At 40.1% G+C, this 25,707-nt stretch overlaps 1 protein-coding gene across 1 annotated transcript in view; it reads left to right on the top strand.

The window, feature by feature from the left end:
* LOC149162776 (calmodulin-binding transcription activator 3-like) overlaps positions 1-25,707 on the top strand; it is a 351,577-nt gene that overhangs the window by 129,734 nt on the left and 196,136 nt on the right. The window contains exon 3 of the mRNA XM_089437389.1: positions 10,649-10,764. Coding sequence (XP_089293515.1) covers positions 10,649-10,764 — 116 coding nt within the window. The remainder of the gene's footprint in view (positions 1-10,648; positions 10,765-25,707) is intronic.

The raw sequence follows: 25,707 nt of genomic DNA, 5'->3' as shown, positions 1-25,707 counted from the left end.
CTCCTAAGGCTGTTTCCTTCTTTTCCACATTGTCGAGATGACGACGTACCATATTGAGTTCTTCTCTATATTTATTTACGTTAGTTTTGTCATTATTTCCCATCCTGGGCTGTTAAAATGTGCAACTAGGGTCAAATTCCACTTTGGGCAACTCATTGACCTAAGATGATTATTGGACAATATTCCTCTTTTCGAGAGGACCAAAATTGACCTTGGAAGCACTAAAATTGGACAAGGAGAAATATGTTTTTGAAGTCAAGCCCACAAGAGCACAATTGGTCAAGGTCGGCTTGGGGTCAATTAGACAAATTGAACCCCCATCATCACATATAAATAAATGAGACTTTCATCCTCATTTGGCACATTCACTAACACAACATTCTCTCTCCTCATTTGATTGGTTCGTACATATAAAGCAACTACTCATCCACATGTGCGAAGTTTCTTGGGCTGATCTGACCTGTGTTGACTTTCTGTTGTGAGGAGACTTTGACCAACATTGACTTTTGGACTTTAGAAGGATTGTTTCACTGTGTTTTGACCAAGGATAGGTTTGTCCAAGTAGGCTGCATTATTTGGCACAAAAACCAAGGCAAAAGTAGTTGTTTGACCAGGGTTGAATACATGATTTCACTGGTTTTGACTGCTGATTTGTTGATTATTTTTACTACTGTTTGAGCACCTAGGAAGACCGTGTTTGACTAAGGTTGACTGAGCTCAAGAAGGCAAGTTTGGTTGTTGTTTTGATCATTGACTACTGATTGGTTAGGGCAAGCTGACTGTTGTTGAATTTTTAGAATTGCAGTTCTTCATCACGCTGATTAGATTTATAGTGGTTTGGGTAATTTACAAAAGTCAAGTCACATTGACCTTGACTCTCATCATTGTATTCTACTAGACATTCTCTCTCTATTGAACATTTGATATTTTTTGATAATAAGAAGGATTGATTAAGGGTTTTCCCCATCTTGGGGGTTTTCCCTGACTTTAACCATATATTGGTGTTCTTTTGTCTTGACTTGTCTTCTGCATTTATTGCTTATGCTCTATCTACAATTTTAGTCAATGTGAATAAATGGTTTATGTGATTGCTATTGGAAATTAAAGTGGATTTGACATTGGGCTAATAAAAGTACATTGAAGTAATTGTTGCAAGCATAAAACATACCATTGTTATCTAAAATTAACATGGTATCAGAGCTCAGGTGAGGACAAGCCCAAGCAAGAGATCAAGCAATCACCAAGATATTTGTTGACAAGGACTAGTCTCCATGGCTACTACTTCATATTTCAAGATTGAGGATAGACTCAATGACAAGTCTGACTATCATGCATGGAAGATGACTTTGGACTTGACCTTGGAGGAGCATGATTATGTCCAAGGGAAAGTGGTAGAGCCTCCTTCAAATGCACCTACTGTTGCTAGAACAAAATATAGAGAAGGTGAGGTCAAAGTTAAGAAAATTTTGATTGGCTCCATTCAAAAGCATTTGGTTGCGTATATTTCTGATTTGGAAACTTCTAAGGAAATGTATGATAAGTTGGTTGGTATGTTCAAAGTGAACAATGCAAATCAAATCCTCTTTCTCAAAAACAAGTTTAAGGATATCAAGATGGAGAAGGGGAGTCTATTCAATCCTATTTCATGAGAATAAGTCAAGTCAAGAATGACCTTCTATCTATTGGAGAAGTTACTGCTGACAGGGAGCTCACTCTCATTGCTCTTGGAGGGGTCCATCATATCTATAAAAAGAGGAGGAGGAGGCCATTAGAGGACATATGAGATTTGATATTACTTCTTGTATGAGAGGTTGAGAATCCGATTCTCTACTTCATTGGTAGCCCCAGGACGGAAACCCTCGGGTGTGCTAGTGGGTGTTGGACGAAAACCCAATACTCTTGAGGAGATTTCACTCAGAAATTTCGTTGTGCTTTAGTGGAGTTGGAGAGAGCAGTTTTGTCATAGCCGGTTTACAACAGTCTTCTCATCGAGCGATCTACATCATTGCTAGAGTCATTCATTAGTTGGGCCAGAGATATTTTTCTGGGTTTTGCTCCACTTGCTTAACAAGCTCAGGTTCCATTATTCCTTCATGTTGATGTACTCTTTTAAGTGGATTAATAAAATGGGTCAGTGATTTTATCAGCATCTACTAGTGTATTTTTGCTGGCTGTGTGTCTATTTATGGTTTATTTCGCTGTTCAAGTTTATTTCTGGTATCTACTATTCAAATCCCCATCTGGACATTATAACGTTGACTTTCTGTTGTGAAGAGACTTTGACCAGTGTTGACTTCTAGAATTTAGAAGGCCTGTTTGATTGCGTTTTGACCGTCCAAGCAAGCCGCATTATCTTGCACAGAAACTAAGGCAAAAGGAGCTATTTGACTAGGGTTGGCCACAAAGTTGCAGGATTGTTTTGACTGTAGGTTGACTATATGATTTGACTAGGTTTGACCACTGATTTGTCTCTATTATAATGTTATCTCCATGTATTGGCCCAAGTAGTATGAGCGAAATCTCCTAGGGGTAAATTTGACCTTGATATGCTATTCCTCTTGCACATTTGAAATATAACGCTGCAAGATTGCTTTCACTTGACCTAGAGGGGTTTGTGAAGTAATTTTTAGGCCTCCTTGACTAGGGACCAAGAAATCTTACACATAATCAACATAGTCTCCATTCTCCCAAGGATTAAGACTTAGTTACCAAGATTCAAATACAGATACAGATCCAGATTCGGATCCGCTAGTTTTTTGAAAATCCAGGATACGGATATGACAAGGATACGTCAAGTACAAAATAATAAAATATAATAATATTTTAAAATTTTAAAAAACACTTTGGAGTTCAAAAATCAAATACTCCCTGAAACCATCAAACACTTTTAGAACTGAAACCATTAGATGTATTATAAATGAAACACTGAAATGATGCATCGTCCCTCATATAGAGTAACAAAAAGGATCATAATATCATAAATGATAATAATAAATACATTTACATAGCCTCAAATGGATCTACATTATATTCTGCATATTGCAACTCTACATCATGAATAGATGATGGGGGTCCTGGAATGTAGGAAGTTGCATTTGTAGGTTGCACTAGTGGTGGAACAATATCCTCAAGTAGGCTGAGGTGAGTCATGGCATTTAGTGTCAGGTTCAAGTCAGAGATCTCGGGCTCCACATCCCACATCTTGCTCGGACCTTTTTTTTATACTCTAGTTCAACATGTGATAGAAGACAATGGTTGGAATGAACATACACAAGATCCTAAGCCTTCGTTGCTCCCATCCTGTTTCGCTTCAATGAATGGATGAAGCCATATGTACTCCAATTCCTCTTGGTTGATGAGGAATTAGCACCCTGTGAAAACAACCTAGTGGCTAGAGTGGAGAGATGAATGCTATCCCCACCATGGAAGCCCCACCAAGTAATAGGATCAATATGACCTCGATCATCCATAGCTACTGGATCTGAAAAGCTACCAGTTGATTGCACAGATCCTCCAAATTCTTGGCATACTTCCATTGCAACTCCCATATCTCTATAAATTTTCCTCAAAGATGCCTTGTATCCTTGTACCACTTCAGAATCCTAGTTTGGCACTATTCTACCAGGTAAAGACAAAAACTTGGAATGATAATATTTAGGGTGCAATGCATAGGCCAAAATGTGTAATGGTGTGGTCATTTTTTTCCACCTTTCTGTAACTATGTCCTTCACTTCATAATAGAATGTTTCAAAAGGGTCATTTTCATTTGCCTTGATAATTTCCCTTATCCTCTCCAACATACTGTCAATGTATTCATAAACTTTACCCAAGCAAAGTGTATTTGTGTCAAATGCCCTGATCAAGGTCTGTAATATTCCTAATTAGCCATGGCTAATTGGAATATTTGATTTTGTTCAATTTTGCCTTCTATAGCTATTTATAAATAAAAGGGTGAGGAGAGGGAGACATACTCACTTCATGAATAAAGACACTCCCTAGTCGCACAACGTTGTAACTTAAAACGTGAGCCAAGGGGGGCCAAAGAACCACGTAGAGGAGGGGTCCACGTAGACACTTGGAGTGACTGCGCAGATGGTGAGAAACATGTGGCAAGAGGAAAGCTACGTTGGAGGAGGTGAGCCTTGGGATTGAGAGAGGCCAATGTTATAAAGGAGAGAGGAGCCTCCTCATTTTGGCATTCGATTATGTGCATTTGAGCTAATCACTTTGACTTAGAGCACGCTGGCTGTTTAGCTAGTCTGCAGCACTGTTTAGTGCATTGAGTGTCTCCATTCGGAGATCTCACCCTTAGCCCCGAAGGACTTCGAGTGCCTGCTCGGGCAAGGTATTTCCATCAGTATTTTTGCAGTAGTTCATTAGCATTTTGGCAGGGGGATTGAGCATATTGGATGACTACGCAGTCTTGAGAGGGATGACGCAGTTCTTTCTGGCAAGAGTTCTGGATTGAGGTTTTGCAGGGGGATTTGTGCTGGGAGGTTGCACAGGGGATCAACCCTTGCATATTGGAGGAGTTTGGTTGAGTTTCAGGCATAGTTGTGGTGGGTTCATTTTAGCAGCAACGCAGAGCCTCGAGGGTTTGCGTGGGTCCTCGAGGGGGCGATTTTCGGGGGTTGGCCATTTCAGAAAAGTTTTCTGAGTTTTTCCGGGTTTTCTGAGTAGAATCCGATTCCAGAGTTTCAGCATTTTCTGAGGGGAACAACTCCAAATTCTCATTTGATTTCTAGCAGTAGCAGCAGCACGATAGTTCTCCAGCAGCTTGGACGCAGTCCAGAGAGAGGCCATTCTTTTGCTATTCTGAGTGTATTTCTTCACTTGCCTTGTGCAAGTCGAGGTGCCATCTTTCTGATCACCTCCTGTACTCATTCTATTACTCAATATAATAAAATGGCTTAGTATTTCTCTCTGCATTTCGTGAGTATCTGCTTATGGTTATATTGTTATATGTTGCACCATTGTTATTTTTATCTCTTTGAGCCTCCCGGCTACGATACCACTTGTGTGTTTTCTCCTATACTCTTAGACAAAGTCTAGAAAGGGCCAGGTAGCCTCCAGATCTCGTCCTCTTTTCAGAGGCGACATATCTGGTAAATGCCCTCCCAGTCCATCTCTGGTTGGAGTTTGCTTGTGTTTGAGGAATATTCCTGATAAGGGATATTACAAGGTCAAGATTGGTTCAGTAAACCGCATAAGGTATTGGACCTTGTCCCACCATGCATCATAATGATGGACTTGATTTTTTGCCCTCCATCAGGAGTGGAAGTCCTCCATAATTCCCAAAGAGGGTCAATGACCATTGCTTGTAATGTTTGTCTCACTTCCACAAACCTCTTTATGACAAGAGTGTGGGAGGAAAAACGAGTTTCAACAACTTATAAGTTTCAAAAAGTCAAATCTCAAATGAGAAATCATATATAAATTTGTAAATAAAATTAAGAATTTCCGATACAACTTTGAAATAGTATTGATTAAAAAAAGTACATTCAGTAGCTCCAACTTTGCAAAACCTCGATATATGGCCTGGTATATTGAATGATTGGTTATGAACATTTGGATTTCTTTTGCTGCCACATATATTTTATTAATCTATTCAATCTCACCAATCTTGGCAAGCATAAGGTTCAATGAATGTATTGCACATGGATTCCAAAAAATGTGATCATATCGACCCTCCACAATCAAACCTGCAACTTTACAAGGCTATGCATTGTCCGTAATGATTTGGACAACTTTATGTGGCCCCACACTTTCTATTGCATCAATAAGAATTGTGGATATGAAAGATGCATCTTTCTCTATTCCACTGCAATCAACAACCTTCAAAAACATTGCCCCTTGGGGGCATACTTCAACAACATTAATTAATGGGTGGTTTCTTTGGTCTCTCCATCCATCATAAATGATGGACACCCCTGTTTTTGCCGATGTATCCCAAATTGCCTGTTGTTTTCTATCCACAGTTTGTCTCTCTGATGCCAACAAAGTAGTGCATACCTTTTTATATCTAGGGCTTTTGTACCATTTTGGCTCTTCATTAACTACCTTAATCATTTGTTGCAAATAAGGGGAACACACAAAATTGAATGCTAGCCCATTTACATAGATGCAATGGATTACATGTTCATCGGCTATGTCTCTACCTTGATTATTGAAACACGCTTCAAGAGGGCCTAGAGTGGGCTGTTTATTAGTTGTGGCAGCAGGCCTAGATGGCAATGGAGGTCTAGTTTTAGAGCTTTCACAGGGTGTTTTCCCTTAGCAAGTTTCGTATCAGCAACTTCTTGCAAAGATGCATAGAATTTTATTTTTTCAGGACTCAAACCTTGGCCAGGTTTTCCATTTGCATCTTTTGGCCTGATGCATACTTGCACCCCTTGTTAGTTTGACCAGTGAGGTGGGCCTTCACTCTAGTAGATGAGCCATTTTTTATATCTTGGCATTCATTGCACTTCCATTTAAATGAACCACCTCCGAGATTTTTCCGATAATCTCCACATACTGCCATAGAGGAGATTTTGGGTCTATTTTGATGATTTCCCCTTCACTATGCTTATGTTGGGATGGTTCCATAATGATAATGGTCTAGACTCTATAGGTTACCACATATAAAATTCAAATTATAATATATTATCAATAAACAATTAAAAATTAAAATACATAATTAAATACACAAAATTAAAATTAAAATACATTAAAATTTAAGAAGAAATACATTTAAAATACTTTATATTAGCACTGGGAATTACCCTTTCTCCATGAACATGGGAAAATAAATCACTTATATACAGTTTAAACGTTTATGCCTGTTAACAACTCAAAGATTGTCCACAAAAGCCAAAGTATTAAGACACCTAAGATACTGTCAGTAGGGAATGCCTTGGCACCAGATGGGAGCATGGTCTGAATAGGTATAAAAAGAAAAGGTTTTTAATTATAAGCCAGGATAAAATATAATAAGCAATATACCTGCCATATGGGGCCTTGCTGGTTGATAGAGGAGGGGTGGTGATATTCCACTCCCTAGAGTTAAATTGCCACTAGAAATTACCACTACTACATAGTAGCCCCTTATGGGCCATTATGGACGGACAAGCTGGCCAGAAGATTGACATCGGAGTCTTTGCGCATTTCAATAAAATAAGCAATATACTTGGAGGAAGATTTTGATGTGGACCATATGAGTAATAAGAGCATCAAAAATTAAATAAATATATAGGAAGACATAAGAGTAAGTGCTAAAAGACTAAGTAAATAGTAAAATTTAATGAAGGAGGGCCCCATTTTTATAAGACAGTAAAGTTATAACTACATATAATAACTAGTAAAGGAGGGCTCTGTTCTTCAACATTTTCAAGGATTATAACTATAAGGTGGGTAAACTAATGATTACCTTTTTGAGTGTTCGTTCCTTAAATCGTAAACAGTTAAAACCTTTCAACTGTTCCTGGCGGCGACAACCTTAAGTTTGCTTAAGTTGCTGTGTTCCTCGCCGTGTTCCAACTTCCAAACAGTCGCTGTGTTGCTGGTGCATCAGGGGGCCCGGGGATGAATATTACACACTGCCTGGGCGTGGCTGTCGACAAAGGGATGCGTTGCTTGTGAAGCAGGAGGGCTGATGGTGAATATTCAACCCTGCCTGGGCATGACTGCTGACAAAGGGATGCATTGCTGTGTGAAGCAAGGGGGCTGACGGTGAAAATCAGGTTTGTGACTGCCGAGTGCCGACAAAGGGAAGGGGGACCATACTTTATGAAAGATAAAAATCTAAAAATAAAATCGGGTTTGTAACTTAACTTCAAACCATTTCGGCGGTTCCGGCAACATGACTCGATTTGTTTCCTCATAGCATGAACCGTTTTCGAAAAGTCAAGATCCGTAGGCAGCCATATTTCAACGGATTTGGATCCAGATACAGTTCAAATCTGTAGATCCAGCGATACTGGCCCTTCCTTTGTCGGGTCTGACAACATAGGATTAAGGCACTGATCTACCAAGGGTGGTCACCTTAACACTTATTCTTTCACCTTCTCCCAAGTCTAGTCACATTGGGATGCCTAGGGCATCAATTTCCTGACAAGTTAGCCACTGAAAAAGCTCAATCTCCTAGGGTCTCTTGCGCTGGCCTTTCCTCTAGCCCTCCTCCAAATTTGAAGACATTCTGACGGTGGAGTTAGGAGAAAAGCGACGCCTTAGCTCCGGGACCAAAACTTGCCCTACCATCCCCAAGGCTAGTGCTTCCCAGGGTCAAAGCAACATCATTGAGTGAAATACTTTCTTTTATCCTTCCCACCTTGTCTAGGGTAAGAAAATCACTGATTATTTCATACTTTCCTCATACCCTAGACTGGTTCCACTTGGCCCCATGTGGTCCCGCTCCTTCAAAGGACCATTTTTCAAGAACCATCCGGGATACCAACTTTAACAAGGATTTAGAGTGTGGTGAACTCCTTTCAAAGCCTATTCTCATACATGTAACTTCCAAAATCCTCTTCCTTTCCCTAGAAGCACATAGTACCTTGCTTAGAAAGCAAGCAAGCTCCATCCTTCAAAACCTTCTCGGAAAGGGTTTGGGTCACTCATATCCATTGAATTATCATTCATTAGTGACTCCATTTATATCGGGTCTCCTCCCATCGGTGAAAGTCCGTAAATAGAAGGGACCCTTAACTGAGGTGACAATGGGCTAATGCTCCATTTGTTGCCCTTGCCCTAGTGTTTTCCCTCAGGTCACCTGCTAGATTGAGCGGTAACAATGCCGATGGATGACTCATCTTCCTTCGAGAAGGAATGTTGTATGGGGGAGAGAAATCTGACCAGAGCAAAAAGTGGAGGATCCTAACATCATGTTATGTGCTGATCATATAGGGCTGCTCACTGGCTGGCTGTCCAAAGAGGAGGATATTTTTCTACTATGGGTTACCCAATTCTGGTGGATAACAGTGCCTAAAGGATTTTTTAGTAGAGCAAGATCTATTTGTTCCTTCATTGGGTGTTCACACAATAGCATCAAGCTCTCCCTTTGCATCTTTCTTAATATCTACTATTATTCCGCTCAAGTTCTTGTCCTAGGCCCCTTGATATATGTGGAGGGTAATTTATCAAGGGAGATATGCGTTGAAAGAGTGATTTAGGAGACAAAATCATGTTGTTATAACAGCTCCAAGATCAGTCCCTGTGAAGGTTTTAATACCCAGAAAGATGTTGGAGGCTGGGAATCGAAATATTTCTTACAGCAACACCACCTTATTTTTCACACTGGGCTGAAGAAAGACATTCAGAAACTTTTCTTCTTCGAATACCACAACCATTTGTTAAAAAGATGCCTTCTCGGCACCCCAAAAATTTCCTTACAAAATGGTAGATAACATCTTGTAATCTTTGTCTTCTATCTGCACAATTTTGTCATTTTATTGTATTATCTGACACATGGCGATGCTGAAAATTTGCAAGCATGATTGATAGTTTCCTGACTTTCTTGTAAAGGTGATTATCGTTTCATAACATCCATGGCATTATTCTAAACAAGCCATTATTTCCAATATTTCAGAAATTTTTGCTATTTAAAATCTCAAGGATGCTTTTGTTTTTTCAGTACCATTATTTTTGTCTCTTTGCAGATTAATTGCTTATTGATAATGTGAGTGCTCACAAAGGGCTTGGAAGCATGCTTGTAGTGGCCAAGAGCTAGATGCCTCTGATAGTATTGCCTTTTGGCATTCACCTGTTTTTTTTCTTAGGTCTGTATAGTCTTAAACGTGCTCTCTTTTATGCATCATTCCATTTTCTTAGAATTTGATACTTTCACTCATTGACTTGACTCTCCTCTAGAGGTTTGAGTCAATAATGATATTCTCATGCTTCCAAATTTTATAACTGTCAAGCCTTGCATTGTGTTTGAAAGAGCTGAAATGAGTTACACCTGTGTTTTTCTATTGAATAGGACAGGTATTTTTCAACTATGCCTTAAGATGTTAATTGTTAAAATGTTACATGTTACTTGAAGCTGAAATGAAGCATTGCTTGTGTTGAGTCTTTCATCTTTTATACACTTGATATCTACAAGCATTGTTATCTCAAATATTTCATGGCACAAGGTTGGAATGGTAATGTCCTCTCCAGTGTTAATTTTCCTGTATACCTGGCATATTGTGGTGGACATCCTTTCTTAATTCATTTGTACCCTTGATTTTCCCATTAATGACAAATGGTACTAGCATGCATTGTAGTTAAATTAGTTTGTTTGTCTTGTTGAACACTGCATTGTTCACTATTTGGAGATTGCGATACAAGCATGTTTTTTCTGATGAGATCAGATTATTTCAGTTTTTTTGTCATGTTTGGTGGGAAGAGGTATGCATGCGGATGTTAGCCAAAGGCCTTTAGATTGAAGATACTAAAGAGTTAGATGCTTCGTTATATTCTGATTTTATTTCTGCCCTAGTAGCATCAAGGAAAATGATATGAACCACATTTGTATATTACCTTTGGCCTTTATTTTGAGCTTTGAAAATACTTTCCTGTTAATATAAGATGCATTTCTGAATTAAAATCCTACGACTCTTTGGTCCTTGAGAGATACAGTTGGTAGATTTAACCATATGTTGTTCTTTCCTTTTATTTATGGCAATAGATGGATCTCTATTTCTCTTTGATCGGAAGGCTTTGCGCTATTTTCGTAAAGATGGCCTTAACTGGCGGAAGAAAAAGGATGGAAAAACAGTGAGAGAAGCTCACGAAAGACTAAAAGTAAGTGAAATATTGGGGATATCTATTGTTTTACAGATTTCATTGGTATTCATAAATTTCAGAAAAAAATGATTTTGAAAGATTAGCTAATTTCTTGTAATATATTGCATTTGCTTCTTATCTTGAACCACTTCCATAAGTGTGCGGGACATAAAAATGGTTTATCTTTGATATGTTCCAAGCAATTGCTGAGCTGTTACGACTTTTTTTTTGATTAAATGATATAACATGACTCCGAGGCTGACTTATTGCAAAGTTTCCTGTGTTTTCCTTTGAGATTATCTATGTGCTTCCACTTGCAAGGCATTATGACGTCTCTCATCTATAAGTTTGAGGATGATTACTAAAAAATTGATATATTTAGTTGTAATGGATGAATACCTTTTATTTTATTTTCTTTTTTAATTTAATTTATATATAATTGTGAAATTTGATAGGGAAAGTCATCTACTAATGGTCTTAATGTTTTTTTATCAATATCTAGAAATGGTCTTAAGGTGTTCCTGCTGAAAGATTATTTCTTAGAGCAAGATGATATGTGATATCTCATTTAGTCAGTATCATAAAGGTTTTAAGTGCCAATCTGTTACTAGTAGGGGAAATTCTGGATGTCACAGCAAGTCTTGTCCACTTATATGTAAGACTCTGTTTTTGGTTAATCAGGCAAGGTTAAGGTTGCAATAGTGGACAAAATTCTTCAATTGATTCTCCATGATAATGGCCATTCTTACGTGTATAGCAAAATAATGATCCTGTTAAACCCAATGCTAATATTGATTGGGAACATAATATCACTGTTGAAAGTATAGGCATTGAAAAAATATTTCCAACGGTTCAACATCAAGACATCAGAAAAATTGGCAAATTTGGCAAACCACAGGAAGCATAAAAAATACAAAATGACTTCATTTTTTTTTTCTTTTTTCTTAGAAATATAAACCAACAAAGTCAAATAAACATATTGGCACATAAATATGGAAAAAATGCTAAGATATATATGCAGCGGATGCCAAATAATTACTTAAATTTTAAACATCAATTCTTGATACTAAACCCTAATAGTTGTCCTTTCAAGACCAATAACTACAAAATTACATCATATATAAATAGATGTACGTCATCATCATGTGTGATCTACAATTATTAATCTAGAAGCTAGGTATGAATTTCATATACCAATTTTATGAGCAAAGGATTGGCTTGTCCTCTCATAGAAGTCATGTGGTTGGAGCTGCATGACCATTGCCAGATGTCTCACTATGTGTAGAAGTTGGTGTTGAGGCTAGTGCTTTAGACTCCTCATTTAGTTTTCTCTTTCCCCACCCCTCCCCTGAAACAATTGGAGGTTATCTCTCATAGAAGTCATGTGGTTGGAGCTGCATGACCATTGCCAGATGTCTCACTATGTGTAGAAGATGATGTCGAGGCTAGTGTTTTAGACTCCTCATTTAGTTTTCTCTTTCCCCACCCCTCCCCCGAAACAATTGGAGGTTATCATCTCCACCCCTCGTTATGTAATAGATACCAAATATGCAAAGTTTTCTCTTGTATATAGCATCTAAGGGTAAATATTTTGTTAAATCCTAAACCTACCACCCGACAATCAGTTCCTAGCAAATTATTATTGATCTATTGAATAAAAGCACGACTAGGTCCTTAACACAATTTTATTTAGTGGAAGCAAAAATATGAACCAATATCAATCATATGTGGCACATTCAAATTCTGCCTAATCGATAATTCCTCATTAACTTAATAATCTAAATCTATTTGGGTCCCCATCCTGGGATGATGGCCCATTTGAGGAAAATACATTTACAACATACCTTGGATATGATCCAACTATTTAGGCCCTACATTTGTCATTGACCTGCTTCACTGATCTGAATTGCTAATGCTACTCATTGCATCTTCCTTGGACTCAACATACTTGAGTGGAAGTCCTTCTCCACCTTGTCACTGAGAGGTTCTTCTCATAGTCTTGTGCTCCTGTGTGGTGTTTCTTCTCTTCATAGCCTTACTTTTATAACTTTTTGTTGAGCTAAATCCCTAACCCTAACCTCCAAATGTGATGCATGGTCAAGATTAGATCTCCCCTATGAGATCAACGATTGAGATTAAAACATAATCACTGAAGTAAATACTTTACTTTTCTTAAGTTTCTTTAGCTCAATAGCCAACATAATTAATTATGTGCTTTTCCTAAGTTAGACTTAGGCTAAGTTACAATAACAACTTACTCAATACTTGAGGAAGTGTCTTGAGGAGACTTTGAGCGATTCTTGCATACCTAAACACTTAGGCCTATGCAAAAGTACGTGCCCGAGATACACACATCAACACTTCCTCTAGCGAGGGAGGTACTTTTGCCACTTAGAATTGACTCAAATCCTGGAATTACATCTCTGCTGCCATGGCTGCTCCATTTGAACTGGAATCCTTCCCATCAGTGTTGCAGGAAATGCTCCCCCTCCCTCAGATCAAAAGCCCGAAACGTGATCCGTACGGATCTGTGGGCGATTTGCTGACCGAAACGCATTTCGGAAATTTTGATATGCAGATCAGGCTGAAAAAGACGGTTCCGACAGTTCCTGCCCTATTGGAACCGTTCAACCTGATCCATGTTTCGGAATTTCTGAAATGCGTTTTGGTGGACGGATCGACTGTACGAAACGCCAAGGTTCCAAGCCAAATCTGTATGGATCGCGATTGCTTTGCCGGGCGGCTAGTGGGTTAAGAGATCAGGATCGGTTGGATGGTGCATCCAACTATGTGATTTGGAAGGCAAGGATCTCATGCCTCCTCGATGAGCGTGATCTCAAAACCTATCACGCTCAACTAGACAGTGTGGTAGCTATACTTGCGGACCCAGGTCCGCTCAAGAATTACAAGGGTGAGATGGCAAAGGCCAAGCGATTGATCTTCGATGGAGTGAGAGATCATGTAGTGTGTCACATTGTCGGCAAGGACACTGCCCGACAGATGTGGGAAGCATTGGGTATGCTATACAAAGGATCTTCAGAGCAACGGAAGATGTACTTGGACCAGAAGATGAGATCCACGCATATGCAAAAGGGGGAACACATTGATCCGTTTCTGACAAGGCTTCAGGAAATCTGAGACTCGTTGGCAGCTGTGGGGTCAACACCTTAGGCTACCGAGATGGTTATGGTGGCCCCGAATTTTGTTTCAGAAGAATGGAAAGTATTTGTCCAGTGCATCTTGGGCAGAGAGAGATTGCCAGATTGGGAAGGGATGTGGGATGCCCTTCAACAGGAAGAGATGAGGAGAGACTTATTCAAGTGCAAACTTGATAGTAGCAACAACAATGAGATGAAGCCCAAGGAGGAAGAAGAGAATGCAACCCTTGCATCTAAGGGGCAACAAGAGCAACGATGGCAGAAGAAGGACATCTTAATGATCAAGTGCTTCTTATTGTTTTGGTAGCTGTTTGATGTATCTCACATTATAATAATAAGGAACAAAGCTAATAAGGAAAAAGGTAACACAAACAATTATCAAGTTAAAGAGAATTAATATATTCACTGCCCTACTGAATTCTCAATAGTACACGTTTGTTCTTGCCATGGATTTTGAATGACACTTAGGCAAGATAGAACACTATGCATGTCTCTAGGTGTAATATTCCAATGATAATTTTGTTGGATATTGCTTAAAAAATTATGAAGTCAATTTCAGTAAACGATTTGTAGAAATCGCATTATAAAATTAACGACAAATACTGGAAATATATTCTGCAATTGAAGAATAAACAAGATAAACATGTAGAAGAACTCAACCTTGTTTTATTAATATAGATAGTAGATGCAAATGTTGGAAATGGCTAAGTGAATGGCCTCCCACAAATATCTGCTACGAGCTGAACACGACCTCCAAAAAAACTGGGTTGATGAGTACAACCTGTGAATTCTTGGATGAATTCACCAAGGGAAGAGATGGGTACCCACCCACTCTCCTGAATCACCCTAGGGTTTCCGTCTTGGGGCTACTACTGAAGCTGGGAATTCCCAATTCTCCAAACTTCTCCACAAGAAAATACTCAACTCCAAGATGTGTTCAAATGGTCTCTTCTTCCTCTTTTATAGATCTGATGGACCCCTGTAGAAGCCTTTATTTCATTATTATTTTAATCACTTAGTACTTTTTCCCTCTTTATTTTAATTAAAACACCTTTCTAATTTGGGAAAATGGTAGATCAACCACCATCCCACCTCATGCCGCTGAAAGTCACTTATCACCATCCCATCCGGTAGATCTTCTCGTTCCGGTTCCAATGAGCTATTACACTAAGGTGTTCGATCAACTATTCCTCCCGAAATGTGTCATGTCCCCAATTAATAATTTTGCTAAGGAAATCCCCAATTTTGCAATTTTGGCGATTAATATAATATTTGGTAAATACAACTTAGGAGAAATAAGTTGTGGAGGCTCAAATTAAATTTTGATAAGAAATAAAAGTTAAACTGAGGAGAAAAAGGGAAAATTAAATGATGATAAGTTGTGGGAGTCACTTAAGAAGGGAAATGGAACTCCCGAGGAGAAATCGAACCACATGAGGAGAAAGCTGCCTTCCATGTAGAAAGTTGCCTTCCACGCAGAAAGCTGGAACTATCAGAACAGAGGAGAAAGTTGCCTTCCACGCAGAAAGCTGGAACTATCGGAACAGCCGGGAAAGCCGACGCAGTGGGCAGAAGAGCTGACGCAAGGCCAACGCAGGGCCAACGCAGAAGTAGCCGGGGTTAGCCAGTGTTGTTGTTGGATCAGCCGAAATCTGCTAGGTGAAGTGAGGTAAAACTCACTCAGATTTTTTGCCATTGTATTTCTTTGTCACTGGTTTGCCAGGAGGGATACTAACCTTTGTATTCAGAATTAATGCTTCATAATAATAAACCCTCAGAACTGCTACACCGATTTTCCCGCATTGTTTTTTCCCGGGGACTATTTTGTCCAAAAATAACTGTTTCCTATGTATCTTGTTCTTTTGCTCAGTTTCCTTGTAGAACTAATTTGCTTCAGTATTCAGAAGAATAACTTGATGAATGCAATTAAAATCAAGTAGGTGAAGTAGACTCAGATTTGTTGCAGTAGGGGTTCCTTGAGTGTAGGAATTTTCATATGGTATCAGAGCGTTGATTTTGAAACAGGAAGACTAGATCCTACGTTGAGCAAAGAGGCCAATAACTACACTTGGCAGCAATTCAAATCCCCTTGAAGGGATTACGCAGTCCTTTGCCGGGAAGCAAAGATTCTGAGGAAATCTTTCTTTGAGAGAGTCGATAGAGAGGTACGATTTCCGAATCATGAGCTTGCAGAGGCAGAGGGAGTGATGCAGAGTCTCAGAGCAGTGCTTGGAGGGCTCAATTTCTGCCGGGGCAGAAATCTGTTGGAAAGGAACGAAGACACATAGAAGGGGAATTTTCTTCTCAGAGAACTTTTCGCTAGAAAGTTCGAATTTCTCACTTCCTGAGTAGCTGAGCAGTGTTGAGCAGTGACTAGAGGAGTCAGTTCTACAGTTGGGTGAGATGGCATCGCATGGGATCAGAGATCAGGACAGGTTGGAAGGTGCTTCCAACTATGTCATATAGAAGACCAGAATCTTAGCTGTTCTGGAAGAATATGGTCTCGAAGTTGTAGCTGTTCCAACTTCCTGCTGATAAAGATCAAAAGAAGAAGTACAAGGTCAAGCATGGGAATGTGAAGAGGCTCATTCTCGAAGGAGTTCGAGATCATGTGGTCTCACACTTGCACAACAAGGATACAACCCAAGAGATGTGGGAAGCTTTGTCTTCTCTGTATGAAGGCTCTTCCGGACAACGAAAGATGTACCTAGAGCAGAGCTTGCAATGGACATTGATTCAGAAAGGAGAAGGAGTCAACTCCTATCTTCAACGTCTTTAGGACACCAGAGACCAGCTTGCTGCAGTGGGGTCCACTCCTTAGTGAATGCGATGGTGAGGATAACCCTGAATGGAGTCTCAGATGAATGGCAAGTCTTCGTCCAAAGCATATTTGGCAGGGAAAGACTACCTTCATGGGAGGAGATGTGGGCAGCCCTTCAACAGGAGGAAGGAAGGAGGGACCTAGTCAAGGTCAACCTCAATGGCATCAGTGGCAGTGGCATGAAGACCAAGGAGGAGAACACAACTTTAGCATCAAGGAGAGAAGCTTGTGGAGGCAACGCAGTAGTCAAGAAGAATTACGCTGGGCTAGTTTGGGACCATGCAGCCTTGATGCAGAGCCGAAGGGCCAATGCAGAGGAGAAGGCTGCCTTCCACGCAGAAAGCCAGAACTGTTAGAACAACCGGGAAAGCTGACGCAGTGAGTAGAAGAGCTGATGCAGGGTTGACACAGAGCCTGGAAGGCTGACGTAGGGCCTACACAGGGCCAACACAGAGGTAGTCGGGGTTAGCCAGTCTTGCTGCTGGGTTAGCTGGAATCTGTTGGGTGAAGTGAGGTAAAACTCACTCATATTTTTCGCCATTGTATTTCTCTGTCACTGGTTTGTTGGGAGGGCTACAAACATTTGTATTTAGAATTACTGCTTAATAATAATAAACCCTCGGAACCGCTGCACCGGTTTTCCTGCTTTGGGTTTTTCCAGGGACTTTTTTGTCCAAAAATAACTGTGTCCAATGTATCTTGTTCTTTGCTCAGTTTCCTTGTTTCATGCAAATCAAATTGAAGTAGTGTAGGCTGCAGAAGTAATTTGCTTCATTATTCAGGGGAATAACTTGATGAATGTAATTAAAATCAAGTAGGTGAAGTAGATTCAAATTTGCTGCAGTAGGGGTTTCTTGAGTGTAGGAATTTTCACACTTAAGGATCACATGGATACTAAAAGATGTAGGAAATGAGATCTAGTGCAGGAAAGAGGAAGCTAGAGCAGGATCCTGATGTTAATCTATATTGCAAAATAACAATGAAGGTATCTGAATATTATAAGGTAGGTATAATCATGTTTCGATTTAGTAGTAATATCGAGATGGCAAGTTAGGCCATGAGGTATGACTAATGTATCACCTTTAGTCTTGATTTACATTCATGTGTGATGTCTATTAGTCACATACCTATGTAAGTGAATTTGATTCTTGACACATGATATAATAGTACATATAACTTTGTCATATGTTGATTTGATTCTATTGATAACTCTTGTGATAAATATGGTTACTTTGATGGTAATAATGTGATATTCAATATCTACTAAACCATATTTTTGAATGATTTTGGATAAGTCTTTAATAAGTTGTAGCTGCCATGATGACTTAACAATATTTTTCGAAGATGGATGTCGGACTCTGATGAAAATGTTTGTACTAAGAAACGATGTTGTAACCTTAACCCTTGAAGCATGAAGATATTCTTGTCATCCACCTTGATTTCAGTACATTAACTCTTGATGAATGCTTGATGACTGAATCGCTGATATATGGCAATCTTGTATGATCTAAGGCGATTATGCCTTGAAGGAACTAGAGAAGCTTTCCATTAAGAGGGAGAAACCCTTGATGAAATCCCAGCATATTTTATTTGCATAATATTGAGGCCACCTCAGAGGTCATGAAATGGATAAATAGACACACTCATTGATTGCAGTTTGTGGCAAGTCCTTTGGACCTTGAATGGTGAACATCTGATGTTGTTAAAGGTATGTCTTTGCAAATTAATTTTGTGAATTAACAATTCTTTGCTAACAGGGTTGTTTTACCTCAAACAGTTTCAGGATCCACTTCCCGTGAAGAAGTATTTCTAACAAGTTGGTTGACATTGATGAATCATTGTTGTTAGATTTGATGGATCCTTGTGTTGCTCAATAGAGTCTGGATATATATATGTAGTTGGGACAAAGAAATCTTCATGGACTGAGGAAAATGCTATTGTTTGTGGTTGTTGCCTCCCTGTGTGTGAGGGAGTAAGGATGGATAAGGAAAACAAAGGTCTACTGCTCCATGTTTTGCATAAGGCAACACGATTCTTCAATGATTTGTTTGAGCCAACACTGAGCCTTGTCATATACATTGGGTTGTTGCAAAGAATCTTCTGAGATTATCAATCCTGGACTGAGATATACTGCCGAGAATTTGAGGGCTACATGGATATTCTGATGCTGACTGGGCTGGCAGTGTGGTGGATAGAAAGAACACATTAGGGTGTTGCTTCTCGTTGGGATTTGCTTCATTTTCTTGGATGAGTAGGAAGCAGAAATCGGTTGCTTTAAGCACCACCAAGGCTGAATATGTTGCAACTAGTATGGCTTGTTGTGAAGCTGTTTGGTTGAGGAAGCTCTTTAGTGAGCTATTTGAGCATGCGTTATATACCACCGTTATCTCTTGCAACAATCAAAGTGGGATTCACCTCTTAGAGAATCCCATGTTCCACGACTGCTCCAAGCATATTGATGTCAGGTACCACTTTCTCCAGGATATGGTACGACGGGGAGCAATAAGGTTCCAATGAATCAAGACTGATGAACAGGTTGCTGACATCCTTACAAAACTCTTAGAGAAGGTCAATTTCTTAGCCTTCCGAGAGAGACTTGGAGTCGGTTGAGTTGGACATTGAACTCTAGGAGCTCCTGGGGGCCTGTGGTACTTCTTGGAGTTATGTGCAACCATAGGATGGGTGGTTCACCTTCCCCTGTAGGTACACCGTGTACAGGGTGAGTGGTTCACCTTCCCCTATAGGTACGTTGTGTACATGGTGAGTGGTTCACCTTCCCCTATAGGTACATTGTGTACAGGGTGAGTGGTTCACCTTCCCTTTTGATACCCCATGGTGATATATGTGAGCATAGGGTGAGTGGTTCACCTTCCCCTATGGCTAATGATATATGCATAGGAGGAGTGGTTCACCTTCTCCTATGGCATATGAGCAGGATGAGTGGCTCACCTTCTCCCGCGGATGCCCCAACATACATCCTACCGTTGCAGTCTGGGACTCTTGAGAAGTACCTCTCATCTGGCCAATGAGTTGGGGAAAGAGGATAGGGACCATAGCACTACAGATGGACGCATTGTGTATTGTTGTGCTCCCTATGTCTAGGATGCATGATGTTCAACAACTTGATCATTCAGAATCAAGTTCGATTGGGGTTCTACCACTGGACATGAGGACTTGCCTTTGTCATTCTTGGTGAGGGTGGTAGGGTCTTGTGACCCACCCTCCTTCGATCCTCAGTGTGTGATCCTTGCCATTGCAGTAAATCAGTCTCACTTATTGGATAAATGGTTGAGCTGGGCTTGCTGATGTGGTTCTAGGTTGAGCATGGCTCTCTGATGTTACTCCAGATTCAGCTAAGCTCTTCGATGTTGTTGTGGGTTGAGCTGGGCTCCCCTATGATGTCAAATTCTTCTTCTTCTTTAGTTTCGAGATTGTTCAATAGATGGAGATGAGCAGAGATGAGCCGAGGCGAGATATGACTTGATGACAATGATGATTCTTCTTCTTGTTCATCTGATGATTGAGTTATCTTGAGACATGTGGAGATGGATATGGAATATGTCTTCGAGACTAGTAAGGTTTGGAGGTCTGATCTCCCTTGCCATTGGTTATAATTTCCTCTTCTTTTATGAGACGATATGAGATGGATTTTATCAATGATACAACTAAATGTTCCTCCTATGATTGAGATATATTCATTCGAGATACGTCATGATGTTGATATGATGAGACATCTTATATGAGGCACATGATGTTGATGGAAATTCCTCCCTAGCTGAGAGGGAGTGTTAATTTCGGCAGCTAGGGAGAAATTCCTTAGCCCTCGCTTGAGTTCAAAATATTATTAAACTGAATTATTTGTGATCTTGAAGTCGACTCAAAGTTATTGAAGGGAAATCATTTTTAAATTTGAAATTTAAATCACTTTGAAGGTCAGCCTCATGTCGACCTTCTCCAAGGGTCGTGTCCCTTCATCTACACCAACGACTATAAATACCCATTAGGGGTGATCCTCAAAAGGACGTGCAAATTTTGATTTGAAAAATCTGAGATGGGTCTTAGGTGGCTCAGGTTTTGTTTCTCGCATGGCTTGTCACTTTTATTTCTTGTATAAGCATAGATTTTCTCTCTCTCTCTCGGATGCCATGGCACTTCTACCTTTCAATGGCACAGTATATTAACTTCACATGGCTCAGTTTGTTAACATCGGATGGCTCAGTTTGTTAACTTCGCATGGCTCAGTTTGTTGACTTCGAATGGCTCAGTTTGCTGACTTTGGATGGGACAGTTTGTTGTCTTTAGATGGCACAATTTGTTGACTTCAGATGGCACTGTACATTGGCATCTCAGAATAGTCCTTCACACATCACAGTTCTGGCCCTTAGGAATTCATCTCTTGCTTTGTTTGGATATGGACCTCGCTCTTTGTTCTTTGTATATCTATGGAACTCCCTCTTTGTTCTATGTATGGCCATGGCTGTCGCTCTTATGATTTGGCGCTCACACAATGGCACATGGCATTATTATACAATAAATTACATTTGGCATCACTGTGGTATTATACAGTCAGTTTCAGTCAGTTACATTTGGCATGACTATAGTATTATACTTTCAGTTACGTTTGGCATCACTGTTGTATTATACAGTCAGTTACATTTGGTACTTGGCTTTACAGTTGTATTATATGGTATCATAGTTATGTTGGCACTTAGCATCTCAGTGGTATTGGCATCTCAGTGTCTCAGTATGGCAGCTATATTGGCATCACAGTGGTATACCATCTCAGTGGTATGGTTGATCTTTGCAGTACACATCTTGGCTTACAATAGCATGGTTGACCTCTTGTATATGTATGGTGGCATCACAATTGTGTGTATGAAAGCACAATTGCTTCATTAACATAACAGTGGTATGTTTGGCATTTCAGTTCAGTGATTTGTATGACATCATTAGTTTCCATAAGTAGTGATAATATTTATATATAGCAACCCTAACATCAAGCATGGAAGGTCATCGATGACAATATTGAGTAGAAGCATTAACAATGGATCTTGTTCACAAATGAAGTTGTGAACAAGATGTATAGATCCTAGATAGTCTGATGTATTCGTGGACATTTGTGCTTTGTACCTCTTTGTTGAACATGCGATGACAATCTAATAGAAGAAGAAGAGTTTGTAAGGGCTTCCCCCTTATGGGGTTTTTCCCAGTTCTCTCACCAAAATCATGGTGTCCCTATTTGTGCATGCTTTTCTGTAATATCACCAATTTTGTGAGCATGAGAGTCACTAAGGAATTATGCCCCATTTTAGTAATATTAATTAAAAAGGGGCAAATATTATTGGAGAAAGGTGGCTAGTATTATTTTATCAGAGAATGGTGGCAAATTAATAATATTATTAAATGGTGGCAAAAGTGACTTAGTTGAAAATGGCACCCACCAATAAAATAATATTAAAAAAGGAGTCTAGAGGCACGGGGAGAAATTATAAAAGGAGGATGGACTCATTTTGTGGATTATATTTGGTCATTTTACAATTTTGACATTAGTTCTCTTCAGCTACTTAGCCAAGACAACTGTGTTGTTCAGCACAAGTTATTTCCGAGTGGGAATTCCACCTCTACCTTAGGTGAATTTCGAGTGTCACCCTAGGGGAGTAAGAAGAGGTCCATCTCAGGGCTTCTCTAGGAGTGACATTGAAGAGCATTTCTAGCTAGAGCGTGCTTCTCTTAGGGCGCAAAAGGAAATTCGAAGGGGCTGAGAGAAGTTAGCAAACATTGGAGTTTTGGCCAGAGAATTTACAGGGATTTTTCCATAGGGAGGGCGAGTCTTTCCTTGGTGATTTGTAGGCTAAGAGTGCTACATTTTGGAGGGCCAAATTTATCTATTTTAGGGGTTTCTGGACAACTACTCTCTAGACATTTTGCTAGGGGGATTTGGGGAGTTCGGACTAAGGAGAAATAAAGAGGCTTGGAGGAGTGATTTGCAGGGGTTGGAGGAGATTTTTCCAGTAATTGATTGGCCTTCTACAACAAAAATCTTTCTATAGGGCGTTTTTCTAGCTAGTTAGAAACATACACATTTCAACCCAAACCCTTTCTGGGTTTTTGTGAGTTTGTTGAGAGGAGTCTCCGACTAATTTTATAGAACTTTTCGGGCAATATGCGGGCTTGAAATCCTCATTCTTATAGCAGGGTGAATTTCTAGTTAGTTGAGGAATTTGCATCACTTGATGGGCTCAGTTTTGGCTTGGAGTTGGGCCAAACCCTTTCTGAGTATTTCTGGGGTTTCGGAGGGGAGTCCGTGGCTGCAATTTCAGGGCGATCCGAGCATTCTTCAAGGAAGAATCTTTAGTCCCATTCTAGCAGCAATAGTAGTAATTTTCTAAGTAGTGTGCAGTACCAGTTTGGGCCAGTATTTCCTCGAGATCAAAGTTGTACTACATGGGGTTTGCATATCTTGCATAGCAAGCCCAAGGGTAGAATTTAGCATACAAAAACAACCCTAATTTCTGGAGAAGAGACTGCGTCATCCTCCCTAGAGACTACGCAGTCATTGTGGAGGTGCACTTGTGGGATGGCTTGTGACGGGATTTTGAGAGTTGGCTTTGTTGAGGTGGTTTGGGGTGCAATTGAGAAGGATTTTCCAGCCATTTTGGGACAGTCATTTCTAGCGTCAACCACAGTTTTGGTTTCCTGCACTTAGAGGAGGGTCAAGGAATATTGGGACCATTTTTGGAGTGTCAAAACCAGGGCAAACCCTTTCTGGGTTTTTGATAAGGATTCCATAATTAATTTGTCAAAATTTTCTGGGCAGTTTGGAGGGGTCAAATTAGGGTTTCAAAACAGCCAACAGTGCAGAAATCACAAGGCAGCGCATAAATTTAGTGGGCAAATTCCAAAAGTAGTTGGGCATTAGTAAAGCATCCACCTGAGGCTTGTAGCTTGCCTTGTGCAAGCCCAGGTGCACATTTCCTATTTTATATTGTACTCTGACAAGATCTTATAATAAACTCTGCCCATTTTGGCGTGTTTGGAGCATTTTCCGTTTTATGGTTGTTTGCTGAAAAATATTCATGTTGAATTCATTGCATGTTTTTGGTTGTCACTGCTAACATTCCATTTGGAATATTACATTTTCTTCTTATGTTCCTTTTATTGGTTCACTGCATTGTTTTTTTTTTGTGAACTTGGTGGTACTTCCTCTGTTGATATTATCTATTCAAAATCAAATTTTCCATTTGTTCCAGGTGGTCTTACCTGCCTGAATGAAACTAGGTAGCCACCTGTCTGCATTAAACCCTGCCCAAAATTTAAAAAGGTCTTTCTCTATCCATCTAGCAGCATTGTCTATACTATCTATACTGTTGTTCAAGTTAAATAAGAAAGAACTATTCATCATAAAACTTCAACAAAAATGTAACTGGACCTCTGCTTCAATCCTCATCCGAGGATATTACTGGGGTTGGCGCTTTGGCACTGGAGCCCAGCATCTTGCTCCTCTTCATGTCTTGCAGTGTTTGTTCAATTCTCCCCAGTGCCAAGTTGTTTCTGTAAGTTTGTATCTGGACTGTTGCAATCTCCCTGAGGAGTTTTGCCTTGATGGGATCCTTTTCCTTGGTGTCCTCCTTTACCTCCGGTCCTTTGCTTGTTGCTTGTTCCCGATTGAGAATCATGGCTCGGGCCACCACGTTCTTCATGACCCATTACTATTGTATTGTCTCTGTGAAGAGAGAGTGCCGTCCTTGGGAGTTGCGTGGGTCCGGAACTATGCTCTCCCATTCCTCCATGGGAATGTCTTGGTTCCTTATGTTGTCGTTTAGTTCTCACTCCTAGCCAACTATTTGACCTTTGACTTCTGGTGGGTTCCCTGCCATGTAAGCGTCGATAAGGGTTTTCATGTGTTCGCATCCAGTCTTTCTCCCTTTCTTTCTTTGCTCTTTGTTTGAGTCGCTCACCCCCTCTGCCATCTTTTTGTTCGCGTCTCTCTTACCCTTCCTGGTCGCCATGTTGTCTTTGTAACTGTTGCTAGTTGCTTCTTTCTTTTTACTGTCCTCCTCTCTTGTTGGCTTGTTGGGGCTTGACCCAGGTTTAGAGGTGATTTAGCCAAACAAATACCAGCACTACTAGCCCTTTTGGCAATAGTGCACGGAGCGCGGACTGAGGTCTCACAGGAAGTAGTATGGGAGGGTGCTAGAACCAGGTTTCTGCACCCTGGAGATGTCTAATGGTTTCAAGTGGTTTGCGGTTCGACCCTGTGTACACGTCGCTACGCGCTCTTACCTGTACCTTGCACCTTATGATGCTGCTATTGCGCCGCCCTACTCGGGGGCCGAACAATGTTACTACCCTAGTCCTTACTAGTAATCCAAGATTAAGTGATTAACTTAGCTTATTTGTATGCTTTCAGTTATACTTAACAATATAAATCATTTATACAAGTGTGCGCAGTAAATAAACAGTATAATTGCAATTCATATCCAACAAATAATAACCCAAGGACAGATACACAAAATTCGGATAAAACTTCTCTTAATTATTTTCTTCATTTGGTTATAGACTCTATTCCGCCTTGCACACTCAGCTTCGGACTCTACTAGGCCTCTGCGCACTCAGCTGCAGAGCCTTTCCCTATTTTACGACCCAAGATACACTTAGACACTTGCTTTGTGCTTCTATCTCATATTTCGCTCTTCCTAACTTGCTATTACACTTAGAGCTTTGCTCTATTTATACAATCCCATGGTGCACGGACCATGGGTAGGCCGACATTACATTCAAAACTTAGGGCGGACAACCCTATGACTCTAACATACATTTTGCTCCCGTAATTCACGGAGCTTTACAACAATATCAACTCAAAACTTGGGCTTTGAGCCCCAAAACATGCTGTGGGGGGATTCCATGCCCAACATCTCTGTACTAGGCATATTTTGAGGCAAGGCCTATCACATAACCATAACAATTATCAGTTTGATATTG

Source organism: Pinus tabuliformis, chromosome 5_2 (assembly GCF_031772625.1).
Source record: "Pinus tabuliformis cultivar Carrire ecotype Pingquan chromosome 5_2, CPIR1, whole genome shotgun sequence".
Lineage (NCBI taxonomy): Eukaryota > Viridiplantae > Streptophyta > Pinopsida > Pinales > Pinaceae > Pinus > Pinus tabuliformis.
This window is presented reverse-complemented; position numbering and strand designations above follow the sequence as displayed.